At 37.1% G+C, this 23,069-nt stretch overlaps 1 protein-coding gene across 19 annotated transcripts in view; it reads right to left on the reverse strand.

Moving 5' to 3' along the window:
* nav2b (neuron navigator 2b) overlaps positions 1-23,069 on the reverse strand; it is a 159,156-nt gene that overhangs the window by 120,211 nt on the left and 15,876 nt on the right. For 7 of the 19 annotated variants that reach the window (XR_015526344.1, XR_015526343.1, XM_087311976.1 and 4 more), the window contains exon 1: positions 6,789-7,440. The exons of 8 other annotated variants lie outside the window; for them this stretch is intronic. Coding sequence is in view for 9 of the 11 variants with exons in the window: in XM_087311976.1 (XP_087168102.1) it covers positions 6,789-7,013 (225 nt within the window). In the remaining 2 variants the exon portion in view is untranslated. Of the gene's footprint in view, positions 1-6,788; positions 7,441-23,069 lie in introns of those variants that run through there. 4 more of the 19 variants (XM_087311980.1, XM_087311975.1, XM_087311977.1 and 1 more) reach the window with 1 other exon arrangement.

The following is a 23,069-nucleotide window of genomic DNA, read 5'->3' on the forward strand; positions in this document are numbered from 1 at the left end:
ATGTGAGAAGTGGAAAACACCCTTTTAATGGAGATTCCTTGACCATTTTTTAATGGCAACTTCCAAACACAAAACTAAAATGAGACATTAAACAAACTAGTAACTCCAATCGTCACGTTGTTTCACAAGCCAGTCAACTGTGTCCGAAACGTCAACCTAGTCCTTGTACCAAAACGTATTTGGCTACTTTTTCGTTAAAGTGAAGCATTTTCCGGCACCGAGGCCAATACAAAGAAAGACATAGGTGCAGTTTAAGGACACAGTAGTATATTAGTACCAGTGTTTGCAAAAGGGTGCCCACTATTGGCCTCTGGGATTGGTGTGTGTGGTGTCCATATGGCCAAATGCCCACCTGCAGTGCGGCTCACCACTGCTAATGGAGCACTGTAGTAAAACCTCTATGTGTGTGTGTGTGCCGTAATTACAGGCCAACTGGCTTAGCTTTTCATTCTACACCGCCACATGAAGAACTTGGCTTTTCCCTTCCTTCGTGGCTCTACTGGACGTATGAAGTTATATAAACACATGTATGCACACACGCGTAGATGTAAATGTACAAAGCGCTGCAGCAGACATTGCGACTTTCCACCGACGATTTGCTTTGACCAGGTCAGCAGGTCTATTCTTACAAGGCATAATATTTTTAAACATGCTAAAGTATAAACACATGAGCTTGCAGCGGGAGGCTCTGAAAACAGAAGGTATGATGGTGGTAATAATGGAGAGATGAAAATATGAATTCAAACACATATTGTGCCACAGTGTTATTTCAACATCAACCATACAGTTGGTGCAGCTCAAGTCAGAGTGGAATATAGACACAACAAAATTTGAAACTAAAAATAACTAGAACATTCTTTTTAAAATAAATATATACTTTCATTCATTCATTCATTCATTTTCTTTTCGGCTTAGTCTCTTTAATAATCTTGGGGCGCCACAACCCATCACTGGGAAACACCCATACACTCAGACAATTTTAGCTTACTCAATTCACCTGTACCACATGTCTTTAGACTTTTTGGGGAAACCGTAGCACCCAAAGCAAACCCTTGCGAACGTGGGGAGAACATGCAAACTCCACACAAAAATGCCAACTGACCCAGCCGAGGCTCAAACCAGCGACCTTCTTGCTGTAAGGTGACAGCACTACCTTTTGCCCCTTAAATATATACTTGGTACTAGGGTTGAGCCCATAGACGATGCCATCGTCCATCGCTGATGACCAATACACAACACGATGCTGAGCTGGCATCGCTGATGCTCCGCATTGCCCCCTTCACAAACCCGCTCGCGATAAATACACACACTGGCCCTGTTTACACTAATACGTCTTTGAGTTAAAATGGCATTTTAGAACGATCCACATCCACACCATGTTTTACCTAGCATTTCTGAACAGCCCTGCATCCGCTGGAAACGCACATCACGTGACCACACACACACACACACACACACACACACACACACACACAAACACACACACACACACACACACGAGTGGTGCTCACTGCAGAGCCACACACGCACACAGCCACGGACTTCTGTCAGAGTTTCAGAGACATAGACCAGTGCACGTCTTTATCAAGGTTGTACTGCTGGATCGCGTCTCACTACAGTTGTTAAACGTGACATTCAGACATCCCAAACAAGTCTCCCGGACGTTCTACACGTCGCGCGCAGTCTATCAACACCCCCTCCTCCTGCTTTTCAAATGAGGATGATGCCATCGTCAATCGCGATGTTTCACATTAGACATTGTACGATGCCAAATAGGCCGACATTGCCCAACCCTACTTGGTACATCTTAATTTGTTTGATATTTTATTATGTAATGCAAAAAAAACACCACACACACACACACATACACACACACACACACACACACAACTGGTTCCAGATCCTGACTCCTTACACTCTCACAGCTGAAGCTGCTCAAGTACTGATTCATGAACTATACAAGCAGCACAAACACACACAATGCTGCCGAGTCTTGTCTACTGTTTTAGTGACACTACAACACATTTTCCTTTGTCTTGGAGTGGTGAGAGTTCCTGATTAACATGCAGGGATAGTTGGTTCGGATCCAGGCTGATACGGCTATTTTTGAATTGCTTTATATCAGTTTGAAATGCTTTGTTCTTGTATCGTTATGTTTCAACATTGGTCTGACATCCAAACAAACACTTTGTAAAGTGTTCGAAACACTTTAGTCACATGATCTGGGTGTTTCAGATCATGCTTCGGTGCAGCGCTTCAAAACACTTGCGCTTCGGGATCTCGACACTGTGTTGAAACGGCAGTTTCAGGTCGGCCATCCTTAATGTTTGCTGTGTTGACCATTGCTTACCTGACTTCCCTAATAAATCTGCATTTGGATCCGCACCCTGTTGTCAATGTCACACCCCATGGTTACAGTTTGGAAAGATTTTACCCATTTAGATTTCGATTTGGGATGATCAAGTCATTTTCAATGCATTATATTTGCATAAATTATAATAAATTACAAGTATATATATAAATACAACAAAATGGTATTGAAATTGCACAATTAAACAAAACAACATAGTCATCATTGTATAAACCACTAAAAAAAGAATAATGTTTAATAATATTTCTATCTTTTAATATTCAATAATTCATAGAATCTTGCGATGTGCCTATAGTGAATGCACACATTGGGATATATTCCGCAGCCCTATTTCAGTATAATACAATGATACAATATTACAGTATCTAACACAATTAGGGGCGACACGGTGGCTCAGTGGTTAGCCTCACAGCAAGAAGTTTGCCGGTTCGAGTCCCGGCTGGCTCAGTTGCCATTTCTGTGTGGAGTTTGCATTCCTTTGTTTCTTCCAGTGTTGCCGTGGGTTTCCTCCTGGTGCTCCGGTTTCCCCCACAGTCCAAAGACATGCACTAAAGGTGAACTGAATTAACTAAATTGGCTGTAGAGTATGTGTGTGAATGAGTGTGTATGGATGTTTCCACGTACTGGGTTACATCCACTGTGTAAAACATATATGAGTTGGCGTTCGTTCCTCTGTGGCGACCCCTGATGAACAAAGGGACTAAGGCGAAGGAAAATAAATGAACGAACAACACAATTAGCACCCTGTATGGAAGGCTATTTCTGCCATAGATTTGTGTGAGAAAAAGCGTATTTGAGAGATGTAAAATTACACTATGTGTAAGAAGGTCACAATCGAATATATAAAGTTGCAATTATGTGCATAAAAGTCTTTATTTGTAGGAAATTAGTCAAACAAAAATTTGAAGTTGTATAAAGTGTAAGTGGCACTACACTTAAAAGCGACTTTTGTCGTCCATTTAAACTCCTTATTTAAAATGAGCTGAAAAAACACAAATCTTGAGGGCATTTTTGGAACAACGTGATTGTTTTATGTTTAATCTATTTACATTTGTAAAAACGATTAAGTTAACTTAATTGATTTGTGTTAAAAAAAACATGAAGGAATTGTGTCAAACCCATGATTTTATTACAGTGTACACTGTAAAAAAATCCATGGTTCCATACAATCAATTTGTGTGGGGACAACATGAAGGAATTAAGTTAACTTGTTAGTTTTTACAAATTTACAAATTACGTTGTTTCAAAAAAAAACCTCAAGATTTGTGTTGTTTTAACTCATTTAAAGTAAGGAGTTTAAACAAACAGCGAGCATAATTTTTTTTTGAGTGTAAAATTTGCAATTATGAAAGTCATAGCTGTGATTTTAACTGTAAGATAAAAACATTTACAATTACAAAATCAAATTCAGGACTGTGTAATTACATATCAAAAGTGAAATCCTTATGTGAAAAAGTTGCATTAACAAAATATAAAGTTGCAATTATGAAAAAGAAAGTCATAATTATGAGACATTAAGTCACATTGTGAGATATAAAGGCACAATTACTAGAAACAAAGTACAAAGCAGGATACATTCATTCATTTTCCTTTGGCATAGTCCCTTATTTATTAGGGGTCTTGACAGAGGAATGAACCATTCCAGCATATATTAGCCGCAACTGTGTACTGAGAAACACCCATACACTCAAATTCACACACGCACTCATACACTACACTATGGCCAATTTTGTTTACCCAATTCACCTATAGCGCATGTCTTTGGACTTTGGAGGAAACCGGAGCACCCGGAGAAAACCCACGTGAGCATGGGGAGAACATGCAAACTCCACATAGAAATGTCAACTGACCCAGCCGAGGCTCAAACCAGCAACCTTTTTGCTAACCACTGAGCCATAGCAAGATATATCCACAAATCATGTACCAGGATAAACAGCTGCAATTGCAAGAAATAAAGTTGTAATTATGAAAAAAAAGTAGCTGTAATGTGCAAGAATAATAAAATGATGGAGAAATAATTAATAGATATGAGATATAAAGTTACAATTAAGTTGAAGTTTGAAGATAAAGTATGAGACGATGTCATAATTGTGAAATTACCAGTAGCTAAGTCAATTGAGAGATATAGTCAAAACATCAAAGCCGTAATTATGGCATACAAAGACTCTGTGATATGTAAAGTGTAAATATGTACAAGAAATAAAGTGACACTGCAGAATAAACAGCCACGATTACAAAAAAAAACTTGGTGGCTCAGTGGTTAGCACCATTGCCTCACAGCAAGAAGGTCGCTGGTTTGAGCCCCAGCTGGGTCAGTTGGCATTTCTGTGTGGAGTTTGCATGCTCTCCCTGTGTTTGCATGGGTTTGCTCTGGGTGCTCCAGTTTCCCCCACAGCCTAAAGACATGCAGTATAGGTGAATTGAATAAACTAAATTGGCAGTAGTGTATGTGTGTGAATGAGTGATTATGGATGTTTCCCAGAACTCTGTTGCAGCTGGAATGGCATCTGCTGTGTAAAACATACGCTGGATAAGTCGGCGGTTCAGTCTGCTGTGGCAACCCCTAATGAATAAAGGGATTAAGTGGAAGGAAAATGAATGAATGAATTGCAAAAAACAAAGTCGTAATTGTAAGAAATAAATGTGCAATTATGAGAAAATCGTAACTGTAAGATACAAGTTGCAAGAATGATAAAGTTTCAACTGGTAAATAAGTCAAAACTACAAAAAAAAGTTTTATTTAAAGTCATCAATGTGTTATAAATTCACAACTATAGTAAAGTCGCAATTGCAATATAAAGTGCGGTACAAATTTTACATTTGTGAAATATGATGGCTTAAGCAAAAACATAAAGATGTGAAGTTGCAATTGTAAAATTTAGCTGTAAATGTCAAAATGTCAATAGCAAAAGTCGCAATAGCAAGATACAAACACATTACGACATATAGATTCACAATCACAAGAAACAAAGTAGTAATTGTAAGATATAAACTAATTAATGAAGGAATTGTGCATGTAAGATGCAAAGTTGAAACAACATTATTGAATAAAGTTGCAACGGGTAAATAAGTCACAACATCAAAAAAAAACATTAAAAGTCAAAGATGTGAGATATAAAGTTTACAATTATAATAAAGTCCTGATTGCAATATAAAAATTATATATGTGAAAAAATAAGTCAATATAAGTACACATAAGACAATATATAAAGATAAAGATACAATTTTTCATGTCACAATAGTGAGACTGCTGTAAATGTCAAAATGTCAAATTTGTAATAAGAGATAATAAAGATATATAGTCGCTTTTACAGGAAAAAAAGTCACGTTGCAAGATGTCAAATCTGAATTATGTAAAACAAAGTCAAAAATGTTATATGTATAATCAACTTACAATATATGGCTATAACTGCAAAAACGTCACATTGACAAATATTCAATCATTCATTTTCTTTTTGGCTTAGTCCCTTCATTAATATGGGGTCGCCACAGCGGAATGAACTGCCAACTTATCCAGCACATTTTTACGCAGCAGATGCCCTTCCAGCCACAATCCATCACTGGGAAACATTTACAAATTTGAAAAACTTTAGAAACAGAGTCGAAAGTTATAAAGACAAACAGCAACAATGTAACAATCACAAGAAACTAGGTCACACTGACAAATTACAAGACACAAGATACATTTTAAGATATAAAGCTACAAGTGCAAGTAACTTGGCAGGAATTGCAGGATTTAAGAGTAGTAAGTAGGAACTACTATTTTGAAAAAATACAATAAATGTTGTAGTGTAGTTATAAAAACACACTGTGAGATATAAACATGCAAAGTGAAATTTTAAATTGCAATTACAGTAAACAAACTGCAAGATTTAATAGTTGGAGGTAAAAGAAACAAGTCACAGAGTTGACGAAACTACTATTTCGAAAGTTTACAATAAATGTTGTGGTGTAGTTATAAAAACACACTGTGAGATACAACAGCTGCAATTATAAGTCCCAAAATCTAAAGTCGCAACTGATTCATAACACGTCAAACATCTTACTATAAACAAAGCCACTATGAGATATGAAGTCAAAGCATTAACTTGCATTCATAAGGAACTAAATCTAACTTTTAAGTTCTATTAGGAGATATACAGCAGTCGACATTTGAAGTGGATCAAAAACGTTCTTCAAGATTGTCCTACGGCATGAATGGGTGTTGTTCAATAGCTTAAGGACAACTTTGATGAAAGGATTTTGATCTGCTTCAAATGTCAACTGATTTATATTGATGAAACAAGCAAATACCACAAGCACAACTAAAGTATATATCACTACATTTCATTTAAAGTAAGAATTAAAAGCTCATCTGATAGCACAAGAATCAATGTAACCACAAAGCCACAAACAAATGAAGCATCAGCATTCCAACCTGAGGGTCTCCTGAGGTTTCTTTGGCAGTCTGGTACTTTCTCTGTAAGGTTGCACTGCCTTGACTCCTGCAAATGGGAGACTTCAGGGGGATTAGGCTGGTTTGCATGGGCTTCAGAGGTCCATTCTGGTGGGTCACTGCCCTGGCTGGAATGGGCAATGCGGTGCCATGAACAGGTTTGGGCAATCCCGACTTCATCTTGGAGACGACTAGAATAGCAGGCATCTTCTAATGCTTTTACATCCAACCCCGCGCACGCTGGCACAAAGTTCCAGAAGGCTTGGAGAAACCACACACGCTGACTTAACAGCTGGAGCGATGGGAAGCACATCCACAAACTCGCATTCATGCAGCACTGCAGCACAGACGTCTTGCTAAACCTTCTAATAATGTGATTTTCCCATGACAATCGGCCAAATCCTTCCCCGTCATCAGCATCTTCTGTGTTTTTTTCTTGTCCAATGAAGCTCCAGACCGTGTAGGACTCCGCCTGCCACCTGCTACTAGTTCCACAGTGTTGCCCGATATAGAAACGAACACACTCTGGCAGGCACAGATCACAGATAAGTGGGGAAAGGCAAGGATGCAATTTGTTGTCAGAGGAGAAGAAACCTACAGTTTGCACATGGACATGTAAGCAGCCTCCAGATGCAGTGGCAGGGAGGCATGACTATCAAGCTTGAGACGGATTAACAAGCCATTCGTGAGACAGCAGATGTGTCTTACAAGGAAACTCGATGCTAACACCCCTAGGTGACATACTAATCATCTATATTGTCATGATGGCCACTTGCCAACATTAAATATTTGTGGAACTACAAACCATGAATGAAATTACTTAATATGTGCAGTTATGTATTTTATTTTGTATGAAAAAGAAGTTTCATTCTATCAAAAGTATTATAAATACCAAACATTTATGATGTAGGGAAAGAAACTATTAAGTTCACTATTTTTTCTACCAACTATTCGAGTGCATAAAAAATTTAAAATAAAACTAGGGCTGCCAACACTTTCAAATAAGTGTTATTAATCTAATAATAATCAAAGTAAAATATATTTATAGTATAACTTTCTTTTATTAAACAAATATTTCAAAATAATTTGAATATATACTATTAATGGAAATGGAAAAATAAGTCAAGTCTCCCACACTAATTTTGCTCCAATTCAAACTATTTCATATATAGCTGTGCAGTTACAACTTTACAAGTACAACTAATTGAGGCAAAAGGCTAAGGAGATTTGTTTGTCCTTGTTGTCATCTCAACAAGGCAATTTACCCACTGGCAAAACATCTATAAATCTATTAAATCTATTAAAATGAGAAGAAACTCAAAACTGCCTTGAAGCCAGTGCAGTTAAAGTGATGCAGTTTTACCATGATTTCAAAGTTAAGCCTCATTCGCCCTGTTCTTTCGGAAGTCGCTGCATTCCCATGCCCGGTTGCATTTCTAACGGCATGCTGAGAGAGCGAGTGTTTGACTATTCACGCAGCCCTGAGCCGAGGCTTTGGGAGGATGAAATTCTGTTGGAGCAGCAGTTTTGAGTGTCTGCAGATTGAACCCAATAATCCCTGTGGGGACGAGTGAAACTGCCTCTCTGCAGCCTGGCACTGATGCAATTGTTTCCTCTGAGAACCACCGTCCACTTACTCCAAAACTATGTTGAATGTGCAAAACTGGATATGATGATGCCAGTCCAGCACTTGAAAAACTAAAATACTAACTGCTGCTGAACAGACACAGTACGTGTCAGACAATGTTTCTTATAAACAGAGCCATGGAAATGGATTGTTAAACAATTAAACTTAACTCAACAAGTGCACAAATTTGGTGACTAATGTGTTACCAACCACCCACCAAAACGCCAAACACCAGTTAAACTAAACAGTGCACCAATGCTGGATTCTCATTCTAGTCATTTAAGTATTTAAATGCAGAGCAACAAATAATATAGATATTACTCACACTTTGTGATCACTGCTCCACCATTTACTATTCTACTGGTTGAACAAACATGCCAGCCAAAGTAAGGACTCTACAAGACCCCTAAAGGTGTTCTGTGACTCATTCTGAAAACGTAGCCCTTTATACAATAATGGAGAGAGTGAAAACCCGGGCTCATTGTGGTAACGTAGCCCTGCGGACGTTTCTGCGGACCGCGAGATACATCCTTGGAGGAACGTATTCAAGCGTTTTTTGTTTTCGCGGATCCGCAAGAGGCCGCTGTGCACGCTTTTTCGCGTCTCGGGCGCCTCTCGGGACCGCGTGCCATTCGTGCCCGCCAATCGGCCGACCCGGCCGCTCTCCTCTTCCTCCTTCCCTAAACCCGAGCGACGGTTTGCAAAAGCTGTCCAAAAAAAAAAAAGCAAAAGAAAAAGCAAAAGCCCTCGTCTTCGATTTCGACCGCGTTTTCTCCGCAGCTCCTCCTCCGGGGCCTCCCGCCTCCGCTCTGCGGAAGCCCTCCACTCGGAGGCGAGCCGTCGGCAGGCGAGCGCGAAGAGGAGGAGCGGAGCGGCGCCACACCGCCCCGCATCGTTCGCTCGAAAAAAACTAAACGCTTCCGTACGTACCTCCGGCCACTTAAATCGCTGTCTCCAGAAACGTCCGCGGGGCTACGTTTCCAGAATGAGCTTGGGTTGGTAGTATGACACGTTCCTTTTCGCACTTATCAGCCGCACATCAAAAGTCAAATCAGAATCACACAGGTAAACTACATCACCACATCATCACAAAACAATCAAGATGGGAGACGACTGAAGCCAATAAATTACTGTGTTACTGTACAGCTAAAATGATATATCTATATATATATATATATATACACACATTTGTATTCATTTGATATTATTGTTTAATCTGACTGTAACATTAGTTGGCATAGTGTCTGGAATGTTTTCTCTAATAATGGAGGGGCAATGACCCAGCCCACCCTCCGTAATCTTAAACTACCTGAATTTTATTCTGAGCACTACTTTGAATATTGTGAATCTGTGCCCAAAACATTTGAAACTTTTCCCAAACTTATACAGTTGTACATCTTCATTTCTGTCCATTCTACTGCATCCAACTTATTGTTTCCTCATCATGGTGTTTAATGTCAAAACGGACCAATCACATTTCTGTTAATGCATTCCAAAACATTCCCTTTGTTTTCCATCAGCTGATCAAATCAAAAAGAAAGCAGTAGTGGGAATAAAGCAGAGGACACTGTATTAAACCTACCGCAGTAATTGTGGGTGGTATTGTAGGTGCAGGTTGCTAGGTTGAGGCTCTGGTAAACACACTTGTGTAACCACAGCACACAGCATGGGATCCTTTTTACAGACCTGTGTTGTTAAACTGGATTTATTTATTGGAACCACAAGAATACTCCTTGAAGGCACACTGCATATTGACGCCAACATCCACAGCAGTAGACGCCCAAAAGTACATGCCCAATCTATTTCACCGACATCTCATTTTTGAAAAATGAGATACTGTGTGATTTTCCTCATTTACATAGAAATTACAGACCTGGGTCAGTAACTAAGAGGTTGCAGGTTCACATCCACATTTTAAACTACATTATGCATAGATGGATGAGATTGAAAAAGTTCCCCCCAGAGATTTCTTTCTATCTTAAAGACAAATTGCCAACAGAAAACTGGTTGTTGTAAATTTATTGGCCTGAAAGATTTCACTAATGCGACCAAACCCTTAAAATATGGCCAAATATAAGACATCGTGAGCAAAAACTTCTGGACATGCAGCTCTCTAGATTGTGTCACAGCATGTTTACATCAAATGTAAGTCTATGCACCCCATAGAGAGTATTTGAAACTGAATGTCCAGTTCATTCACCAAAGTTAGGCTTTAAACAGCCCAAGGTGATCAGCTTATTCCATATGGTCACTTGTTGTGAGTGGACATCTGCCCACTTCACTCCCAATATGTTGCCATGGATAGAGCGTGCCAAGTTTCTTCCTAGGTCATGTACTATACCTTAAACTGTCAGGAAAGGTTGGCTTCATGCAGATCTTGGGATGGACAGTGACACTGATTGGCTATTGACACTGAATGCTTAGTTTGAACTGGCTTTCTTGTCATCAGAAAAAAACAACAACAAGTTGATCATCTGTGGTCAAATTTAAATTGAACGAATTTTGAATTCAACTGAATGTTGTATGAATAGATTTTGGGCTACTATTGGTCAACATAATAGAGGTGTAATGGAAAAAAAATAAACTTGATATTTCTCATGTCATACACTGTACACTCTCAGAAATAAAGGTATGCGATCTGTCACTGGGGTAGTACCTTTTCGAAAGGTACAAATTTGTACCTAAAAGGTCCGTATTGATACCTTAGGGGTACATATTAGTACCTAAAAAGTACAAAAGTGTTCCACTTAAAATGTATTTTAACAATACTATAAAAACCTTTACTTTAAAAGCTTTAAAAAGTGTTGCAGATAGGTAACAATGTGTACACAAATGTGCATAAAAATAAAAGATCTCCCTTCAGTTCCCTTGCAGTTTCCTTGTTTTATAATCAAACCAGTTGTCCTATGTTTTTTTTTTTTGCATTTTATTTTTGTGATGGAGTAAATAAAAATGTACTAAATATAAGAAGATTTGTATTTATCTGCATTTATATCAGCTATCAGTTTTCAAAAAGTTATTCAACACTGTCACAGGAACTAATTTTTCATTTAGTGGCTAATTCGACAGGTAGTAATGGCTACATTTTAGTTTGAATGGCATTGTTTTAATTCATATAAATTAGTCACTTACTTAATACTTAATACGCAATACTTAAAATATTTGTTTTTAATCTTTAGATCAGTCTGCAGTTATCATTATTAGACCAAATTTCCATATCCGTGTATCCTGTATACTGGTAGCTTTTTTATATACCTATTATGGGTCCATGTGAACAGGGATACACCCCAATTGGTTCTTGTTAAGAATAAACCCAAGTAATGCCAAAATTTTTGTTTTTTTATCCAAAATTGACCTGCTATTTTACATGCCCTTCGCAAGTAAATCACCCTCATCATTCTAGAATAACTAATAGTTTACAAGTCATCCAGTGAAACCTGCATTTCTTTGCCCTACTGTTAAATTTGAATTATTTTATATTTTTTCCCTAATTTCTGTTTAACGATAAGAATATTTTTTTCAACACATTTCTAAACATAGTTTTAATAACTAATTTCTAATAACAGATTTTTTTTTAAAATCTTTGCCATGATGAGGGTACATAATATTTTACTGGATTTAAAATACTAGTATTCAGCTTTAAGTGCAATTTAAAGACTTAACTGGGTTAATTAGGTTAACAAGGCAAGTTAAGAGTAATCATGCAAGTCATTGTATAATAGTGGTTTGTTCTGTAAACGATTGAAAAAATATATTGCTTAGGGGGGCTAATAATATTAACCTTAAAATGTTTTTTTTTTTTTTTTTTGTAAATCAAAACAGTTTTTACTTTAGCCAAAATAAAGCAAATAAGACTTTTTCAAGAAAAAAAAATATTATAGGAAATACTGTCAAAAATTCCTTGCTCAGTTAAAAATCCTTTGGGAAATATTTGAAAAAGAAAAAAATACAAGAGGGATAATAATTTGGACTTTAACTATATAGAAGAAAGATTTTTTGGGCTTGTTTTTATCTAACTTTATAAAAGCAGTCAGATATTTTCATGCTATAAACTTGAACCAAAGGACATGAGTGAACAATATCAGACAAAAGTGTGTGCTGAATGTGAAGCAGACACTCCACTTCAGCAAATCTCCACAGTGCTGGACAGTCACCTTGGGCTATCAGCTAAACTCTGACCGACTGAGAAACAATCATATTTAAAACCATGGACCTTGATTTTTTTTTTAAATCTAAATACACACAGTTTAAATTACTGATAGCAAAAAAAAAAAAAAAGACTAAGTAATATTCCAGCATTTTGCATTATTTGCGTACTATCCCTACCACAGAACTCTATGTTCAGGCACATTACTGAGCAAATGTCAGCAGCACATGGACAGCGGAAAGCTTGTGCTGAACAGGATACAGACCCGGAGATAGTGATACACTATCAGCACAGTGACTGATGCCAAAAGTGCCCTGCACTGCAGTTCAAAACCTATTCAGAGACATTCGATCTAGTAGAAAAAAATAGTAATTAACATTTTTAAATGAAAATTTTCAGGTCACTAATTGTCGAATCATACAAATTTCTGAAATTACCTTGCTTTAATTTTTGATATTGTTCATAAATAGTGAACAATGCCAAAATATTGAATGTCATGATCTAATTTTTGAATTATATCCCAATGAGGACTATTCATATAAGCTAAGGATACATTGACATGGAAATTATAACTGATAAGTTTATATTTTTGAAACCAGTAACTAATAAAAGGGTGATATGAAAAAATTCAAAACAAAACAGCAAAAAACAAGGACACTTCTAGATCTTTCTTTTTGCAAAACCCTTTTCTAATTACAGTTCTTTCCTCATTAAACTCCCATAGCCAGCACCTTTAATAATAAATAAACTGAATTAATGGACATTACATTAGATTAAATAAATTGAACTTGTGGAAATAACCCACGACTTGTTAGATAACTGAACACATAACATTAACATTACATTACTAATATGTTTTTTCTAAAGTTTGAATTTTTGTTATTAGGGATGCACCAAAATTACAATTCTGGGTTAAAAACAAAAACTGAAAATCATTTGAAATAATAACAACATATATTTAAATAAAAAAATGTATATAAATTCAATTGTACAGATTTTTTATGAAGCATACAAGCTAATAATATATCCAGATTTTATAGACAGTAAACTTTTATTGAGAGGGGAAATTAGTCGAGAGGTGTCATTTTAAAAGCGTTGCTATGACAGAACAGTGTTATTACAAGAAGCAAGAGCAACCATGATATATGGAAACATCATTTTGGCATGTTATTGGAGCAAGTGAACTTGGCTTTTCAAGTGAGCATGTGCAGTTAGTGCATATGTGTACATAAGCAGAATATCCACTATTCTGAAATTTTACTGCATTACGAGCAAGCCAGTGGACAGTGTGCTCTGCTGCTCTTGCACTTTGGTCAGTGCATCAACACACTTGTGAGGCACAAGCCATTGAAATGAATGGGTTTCATAGAACCGTGCAGCGCTTTCCACATCCGATGTGAAAGCCACTTCACATCACGCAGTGACGACAGCTGGAGAGAGTGTGAATTTAGCGCGATGAAAACTGCAAAGACCTTTTTGCAGCTTATGTTTTAATATACAAAAATATTATCTGCCAAAAATGTGGAGCATCCCTACTTGTTACTAAAGAGGTATCATTCATTCCTTCATTATCCTTAGGCTTAGTCACTTATTTGTCAGGGGCTGCCACAGTAGAATGAACCGCCAACTATTTCAGCAAATGTTTTCTGAAGCAGATGCCCTTCCAGCCGCAACCCAGTACTGGGAAACACCCATACACACTCACACACACACTCCCATACACTATGACCAATTTTGTTCACCTAATTTACCTATACCACATGTGGGGGAACCTGGAGCAAACAAAGGAAACCCACGCCAACACCGGGAGAAGATGCAAACTCCACACAGAAATGTCAACTGGCCCAACCTTCTTGTTGTAAGGTGACTGTGCTAACCACTGTGCCACTGTGTCGCCCATTTTTAGTTTTTGCTTCAGTTTAATATAGTCACCATCACCAGCGTGTTAAACCTGGTGTTTGACCTAGTAAACTCAGGGTCATTATGGCGGTCTGTTCCACCCCATGCATTTCCTTTTACAAGCTCGGTGAGAGGAAGCAGACGGAGTCTTGGCACTGCAGTTTATTCCAATTCTCCAAGCCAATGATTAGATTACAGTTTGCATGCCCAGTCAGCAAACAATCCTGTTACTGGCTTAGATGCAGGAAGATCACACCTTCTGAGGGGATCACGAATACACTACCATTCATGTCAAATGTCAACAGTGCTGATTCGCCCCACTGATGTTCAGGCAGAAAATTAAATAAGAATTGTAATTTTTTTGTGCAATATATGTTAATGTACATATAAACAAATAAATAGTTTATAATTTACGCAAAATTGTAAATAATAGTCCCTTTCATGCAGTGATACTGGTAAACATCCTGAAAATTTCCGGAACAACTTTACCTGTGAATTAAAACAAGCGCTGTTCAAGTAGGCACTAACGTTCCAAAATTTTTCCGGAAAGGACCATTCACACATCCATTCCCAAATACCGGTACAAGTAGATTTTGACATCATTAAATAAAAATTACAACTAAATGGCTGTGCTTGTATTTGTAAACAATGAAGGGGTCAGGCTTTTGCTGATGGGTTTACGTTTAATTCATTTAAAGCTTTAGCATTCATGCAGCTGCTTTGTCATTCAACATTTAAAGGCAGAAGAGTGTACCGCAGCTAAACGTTTACACATTTGACTACATTACAAATTCTGTGGATGGATAAGTATTGTGAACAACTTCAATGAAAACATATGGAGGTTTCGCATGTCGAGATGTAAATAATATGTGTGTGTGCTGGTACTCACCGGAGCATGCGTCAGCAACTGAAGCAAAGCTTGAAGGTAAAGAAACAGCGATTTATTATAAGCATTTTACCGATATTTTCTTACACAATTGGCATTAAAAAGGAAGACAAAAACCTTATCTGACTAACATCTATCAGCTAAACATGTCTAGAAAAACATTCAAAGGCTTTTATTTTCTTAAACAGCATGTATGTAAATGTTTCTGAATGTTCTGACTGGCTGGAGTGAATGTCTCATGTCATCGCTTTCGAAACATAAACGCGCTCTTTCCGGCATTTTTCGTTCTGCGTTCACACAGCTCAGCATTCCAGCAAATTACCGGTAATGTTACAAATTTATTTTTTTGGAAAATTGCCAGAACAAATTTACAATTTACAAAGATTTTACACCGTATTTTCGTAAAGAGCTTGTTCACACATGATCCCTTTCCGAAAAATTGCCGGTAATTTTTTGGAAAGATCTGTATGTGTGAAAGGGGCTATGACCCAAAGCCCACCACCAAAATATCAATGGAGTGGCTTCACAATGCCTCAGTGAATGTCCTTGAGTGGCCCAGCCAGAGCCCAGACCTAAATCCTATTGAACATCTCTGGAGATATCCGAAAAATGGATGTACACAGTCACTTCCCATAAAAAAAATTGTATAGTACATTTCATTTACTAACTCTACACTTTGCTTTACTCAAACATTTGTTTAGTTTTTTTTTTTTTTTTGAACACACTCAAACGCATAAAATCTATGTTAAAAAAAAAAAAATAAAAAAAAAAATATATATATATATATATATATATATATATATATATATATATATATAGCCAGTGACCCCTATAGAATTTTTCCTACTATGGATTTCAATGGCTACAGGCTTCAAACATTCTTCAAAACATCTTCTGTGTCTTTAACAGAGTAAATGAACTCAAACAGGTTTGGAATGACTTGAGGGTGAGTAATTGGTGAGTACATCATCCTTTTCAATACATTTTTTGAAAAAGATGGAGGAGGTGTATCATCTATAACAAGGTGTTTCATTCAGAATCAAAACACAGAAGGTCGCAGCAAACACCAGCTGTATTTGAATCCTCTTAACACAAGCACCCATCTCCTGCTCTGGATATCAGCAACATTCACAAACCGCTGAGAGCATAAGGACTTTAGTGGCATATCACACAAGATTAGCATCTTAGCCTAATGCTTATCAGCCTGTTAGCATGTATACCCGAGTAATCTTAGCAGCTGGAGGCTGATTCTGTGAAAACACTGCTTTGCTTGTTGTGCTGTTAACATTAGAAAACACAGAAAAAAAGATAAATATAACAATTAATTTTCTAGGAAATATTAATGTTACTTATTAAATAATATAGACTTACAATTGAAACTACAACAAGTGACTATCCATTGAAATAATAAATTGTTAACGCTTTATTAAATTACAGGTCATACAAAAGAATTACAGCTCTAAATAATATTAGTGTAAATATATGACTCCAATCTATTTATTTACATATTAATGAAAACAAATTACCACTTTATAGTAGCCAATAAAGTATATTTTTAATGTGATACACACACATTAATGTAATTCATGCAATTTCCATAAATTAGTAATTGAAATGTTAACTACAGTAGTGTGTGTATAACATTAAATAGTTACATACTATATATATATATAGACTATAATTACATAACAATAAAAAATAATATGAAAAATATATTTTAAAAAATCTGTTTGACAATTAAAGTTCATAAAAGAATCATATACATGTGTTAAGGTAAAACTGAGAAAATAAATGACAATATAGAATCATAAGTTGGGAATTATTGCCCCTTACATAGACATACACACATTCATTGTGGGAAAAGTGTTTGGATTTGAAAATTGAAACCCCATAAAACATAAAAACACAGTATATGTGTGTGTAGATCCTGAGATCTGTCTTTATGGTTTGCAGCTCCTCTCTACACATCCTGAATGGCCTTTCTTTCTACCTGGGAGGTCAAAGCCATAGAGAAAATAGAGAGTATGTATAAATAGAAGGAGAAAAGAGAATCAAGACACGCTATAGCCAGTGGCTCTGGAGGAAGCAAACGTGTGAAACAGGAACACACACAGAACAATTACTTCACCAAAGTGATAACACACAAGTCTCTGAGGACCTGTTCCTTCCCATCAGACAAATACAGCACTAGTGGTCTGCAATAAGACAATGTACATAGCTACTTTACAGGTGACATAGTATTACCCGGGGCGACACAATGGCTCAGTCACAATGGCACGGTCGCCTCACAACAAATAGGTTGCTGGTTCAAGCCCCGGCTGGGTTAGGTGGCATTTCTGTACGGAGTTTGCATGTTCTCCCTGTTTTGGTGTGGGTTTTTTCTGGGTGCTGTTGTTTCCCTCCACAGTCCAAAGACATGCGCTCTAGATGAATTGAATAAGCTAAATTGGCCTTAGTGTATGTGTGTAAATGCAAGAGTGCATGTGTGTTTCCCAGTGCTGGATTAAGAGTATCCGCTGCATTAAACATATGCTGATTAGGTTGACGGCTTATTCCGCTGTGAGCCAAAAAGAAAATTTATGAAAAAATATTATAACCCTTTTTATATGACGCCAAATAAATCTCTGCCGCTTTCAGAATGTGTCTGTGTACAGAATACTGTACATTACAAATCATTTATTGACAAATTTGCCTCTATTAGAGTGTACGTAAACAGAAGAATGTGGAGCCTTTACTTCAGAGATGCCTAAAGTATGGCATCTCTGTTGGCCCAAAGTCAGCCCATTATAACCTTTGAATTGGACCACCATTCCATCTGAGAAGAGAGTGAGAATGATGGAGAGAGTTGAGGACAATGCCTTTAACAGAGATCGTCATTTCTGATTTGACGTAACCTGTTTTGTTTGTTTGTTTTATAGCTGAGCTACAAAAAAGCAAACTGAAATTAAATGTTGTAAATGAATCTGAGTTTGTAAATACTGTTGCTCAATAGATTGAGGACAATGAAGAAGACATTAATGAGCAATGCAAGGCAAAAACTAGTGTAACTCATTATAAATGAGATTGTTTTTACTGTAATAAGTTCATTATAAAATGTACAAATATATACTGTATTAGTTAATATAAAGCAACATTTTCTAGTTATTTTAAAACATTGCTAAATAAATTAAGAAATTACTCATGGCAACTATATTTATCTTCAGCCCACTTGTCTCAATCAAGTTTGGTTTTTGGCCCTTCATAAGAAAAATTTTGGACCCCTGCTTCACATTATTCTAACACTCCAAAAACCAGAAAACAATGTAAATCGCACTTAGCCGAATGTCAGAAACAACTAGAATAGGATTAAAGCCTTACACCAGGGGACACCTAACATGTTCCTGGAGGGCGGGTGTCCTGCAGAGTTTAGCTCCAACCCTAATCAAACACACCTGAAAAAGCTAATCAAGCTCTATACTTCTATCTACACTTGAAACTTCCTGGCAGGTGTGCTGAGGCAAGTTGGAGCTAAACTCTGCGGGGCACCAGCCCAGGTTGGTGATTCTTGATTTACATATTCAAAGCAGTCCAACAATAATGGAGAGGAAGAGGTTACAACTGCTAAGCTCAATCAGGATACTAAATGGTTAAAGCCTGCTTTTAATGAGGTACGGTTTGGTACAGTACAGTACCGTACACATTTACTTCTATTTTAAACTATAGGCTATACCAAAAATATAAAACTGCACAGTACCATACTACTTTTTGGGACACTTCAAGGTAAAAATATCTGTTAATTAACAAGTTCAGTATTTAGTGATTTGCAGGGGTAATGAACTGCATTATGGCCCTGAGTTCTGCTCTGTCAACTTTTGATGTTGAACATTAAACTCTGCAGTGACTTTTATTAACTTTTAGTAATTTAAAAACTATATTTCATAAAAGAAATAATATATATCAAAATAAGTCCATAAAATGGGTGACATGGTGCCTCAGTGGGAAGCACTGTCACCTCACAGCAAGAAGGTCGCTGGTTCAAGTCCTGGCTGGGTTAATTGGCATTTCTGTGTGGAGTTTACATGTTCTTCCTGTGTTCTTATAGATTTTCTCTGCGTGCTGCGGTTTCCCCCGCAGCCTGGTGACATGCGCCATAGGTGAATTAAATAAACTAAATTGGCTGTAGAGTGTGTGCGCATGTGAGAGTGTATAGGTGTTTCCCAGTATTGGGTTGCAGCTAAAAGGGCATCCACTGTGTAAAACATATGCTGGATAAGTTGGCGGTTCATTCTACTGTGGCGACCCCTGAGAAATAAAGGGAGTAAAGTTGAATAAAAATGAATGAATGAAGTCCATAAAATAACATAAAACGTAATTGTAGCTTATTCGCAGGTTTTTGTACTATAATTTGAAAAGCAAAAAAACAATATATCACATCAAACTACTACAAAATGTAAAAGTAACTTTGGTGCATTTCTCACTACACTATTTACATTTGCACAACAGGTCATGCATTTCTCAAAACAATTAGTCATTTGTGCACATCCTAGTTTCAACAAATTGCAAATGCTTTCGGACATGCATCAATTGCTTTCATACATCTCTCTGCTATTTATAACATTATCATTCGCTTCAGTCAGGTTAGTCAAAATGAACTATACTTGTAAATGCTGAATAGTCATTCCATATAAAACTAACAGTCCTCATTTCATTACTTGAGTCATTACAGACAAAAATGTTGAACTTGATGTCAAAATAGGTCAAGCAAACTTTATAAAAAAATTTTTTTAAATATTTTTTTTCCTGAAAATGTCTTTAAAATTGAACAATTTGATGAATGATTTACAGACCTGTGTATGTTGCAGGTTCAGGTGCAATATGTACTGCAATATTGTGTACAGTTGTGCACAGCTCTACCCAAAGGGAGTTTATGTTTGTTGTAAATAAAGGTGTGTTTATTCTTTTGCAATGCTGTGAATAAATTAGGATTGTAAAGAGCAAATGCAGTAAAAATGTGAAACATACATATTCAGTGTCTTGTACTCAGATACCTCACTAAATGCAGGGATGTCTAACTTTACTGTAGTATTTTAAATGGCTGTGCAAATAGTATATAGTGCTGTCTTGAGAATTTTCAGGAAGTGTCACCAAAATCTGACTTTTTAGCATTGGAAAAAAATTACAGAGTAAACTGTCACAATGAAAACATGACAAAGCCATTTGACTATCTTGTTCATAAACAATGGTGTCAGGACTCTTCATCTTGATGACACTGACACTTTGATTGACATCAATACTTGCTTTTGAGGAATGAACTATCCATTTTGAGTAATTGATGCGCTTTTGCAGGTTATCAGCTAGGTTTTGCAGTTTGTACTAAGTGTTTTGAGAAATGCATTGACTGTTGTGCAGAAATGCACTGGTGTTGTGAGAAATGCACCAAAGCGACTGAGAAAAACTGTAAATATCAAAAGTTCTTGGAGTAGAGATCAAGGTCCCATTGTGGGATTTAAAAGAAACAAAAAAAAAAAAAACAGAAAACTGCTAGCACAACAAAACAGTACCAAAAGGGTGAAGCTAGACTCACTGCTGGACACTTGTGTGTTCAATAAGCCACAGGAAGTGCCATTTTTAAGTCAAAACACAATCCCACAATAATACAATGACAGTATGCAGCAGTTTTGTTTGCATGTTGTGTAGAAAACAAAAGGGAAGTGCAAGGGGCATCGCTTCCTCTTCCAATTTGCATTGCTTTCCATGAATCTACATTTGAAATAATAAACTTAAGCATGCAAAATAAAAAATAAAAAAACTAAATATGTGAAAACCCCATAAGACTTTCTTCTTGGAGTGAGAATGACATCCATCACAACTTTCTGTCGTACACCATGCCATATAAAGGTACAGTTGCCAGTGGAAATGACATACATTGAGTATGAAGATCTAATTTTGACAAGTTGACACCCTCGTAGATAAAGCAGTGATGGTATGGGTGTAAAAATGTAGTTTAAGGGTTGGTAATGTATAATAAGACCTTCCTACATCGCTAGTGGATCAAAATCAGAATGGTGTCTTTTTTTTTTTTTGATTGCAAAGTAAAGCGTAACAAAATTAAGTTAAGGGCTCTATTTTGACGGTCCATGCACAGAGCGCAAAACACAGGGCGCAAACGCTTTCAGGGTGTGTCAGAACGCATTTTTTGCTAATTTAAGGATGTGAAAATCTGCTTTGCGCCAAGGCGCATGGTCTAAAAGGGTTGAGTTTATTTTCTTAATGAGTTATAGGTGTGTTTTGAGAATAAACCAATTAGTCTCATCTCCCATTCCCTTTAAGAGCCAGCTGCGTCGCGCCAAGAGCGCATTCGCTATTTACAGGACGCAAAGAAAGTCTAAGTGAAAAAACTGAGCATTTCACAAGCAAACAGTTCACAGTTAACAGTTTTTTTAACAGAAAACAGTTAAACAGAGCATCTACTGCGTAAGAATGAGAGATAATGGAACTACTTTCACTTTTGCTCTTGGATAGGGAAACCTTTGCGCCGGAGTTTAGACCGGGTTTGTTTTGGTCTAATGAAAAATCTATTATAGTTTCTCAAAATAGCAACGTGCCAGCCGTGCGCCTCAGAACGCCTTCCTTTTTAGACCAGAACGCCTATGGGCGCACATCTGAGCACAAATGCATTTGCTATTTAAACAGCGTAGCGCAACGCCTCAAAACGACTATTGCGCCAAGCTGAAACTAGCAAAAGACTATTGCGCCGCGTCTTCCGCCACATTGCGCCGGGTGTAGGATAGGGCTCTAAGTGGTCCTTTTTCAATTTCTTTAAGTGGTAAGATGCACCCTGGAATTAAACATGAAAAAAGTCTGATTTTCATGATATATCATCTGGCCTCTTGACACTTCCATGAAAGCTGCTTAAAAAAATAGAAATTAATTAGCCTCTTAAGACCTCTTCAATAGTCTCATTTAGGAACATCATTTTTGTTCAGAAATATACAATCCATACCTATTACCTACCCCTAAACCCAACCTTAACTATAGATTATTCCAAAAATCAAAAGGTAACAATAGCGGGATAGCAATCAAGTAGAAGTATATAACCTAAACTCTGAGCCTAAACTGAACACAAACCGTAAAGGCATCCTATAATTCTGATTGGCTGATTTGGAATGTTATTCCAGGATTGACATAGATGTTGATCCAGGAACACATCATACTTGGTGAAATCACACTAACCCTCATCTAGAGGCTTCGAAAAAGGTTTGAATTAGCAGAAAGACATTAAACAGAACACATGTTAAATCGATTGGCGACAGAGTCAGATAGAAATAAAAACAAACCATCCGATTAATGCCATTTTTGGGGCTATTCAATTGTAGACTCCTTCGCTGCCAAATCCTAATAGCTTTGATATTTGGTTAAAAACACGCCCGCTTCTAAACTCCTCCATGCTAATTGCAGGAAACACACAAAACCCCCCAAAAAACACGTCAACCGATGCATGATGTCACTCGTGCCTCAAAATGTCTGAGCTCATGGCAAAATGAAGCTGAATATGCAGCCTGCATGCAACCACTGGGACAAATTAAGTCAGGAACTACTTTAGGAAGTACGTTTACAAGCTTTTGTGAGTTAGCCGTGGGATTAGAGCATAAACGAGGCAATGACTCTAGAATATTCAGTAAGACTTTTATTTTACAAAAACTATGATGCCAGACTGTTTAAGAA

Source organism: Danio rerio, chromosome 25 (assembly GCF_052040795.2).
Source record: "Danio rerio strain M-AB ecotype USA chromosome 25, GRCz13ab, whole genome shotgun sequence".
NCBI classification, from domain to species: Eukaryota; Metazoa; Chordata; class Actinopteri; order Cypriniformes; family Danionidae; genus Danio; species Danio rerio.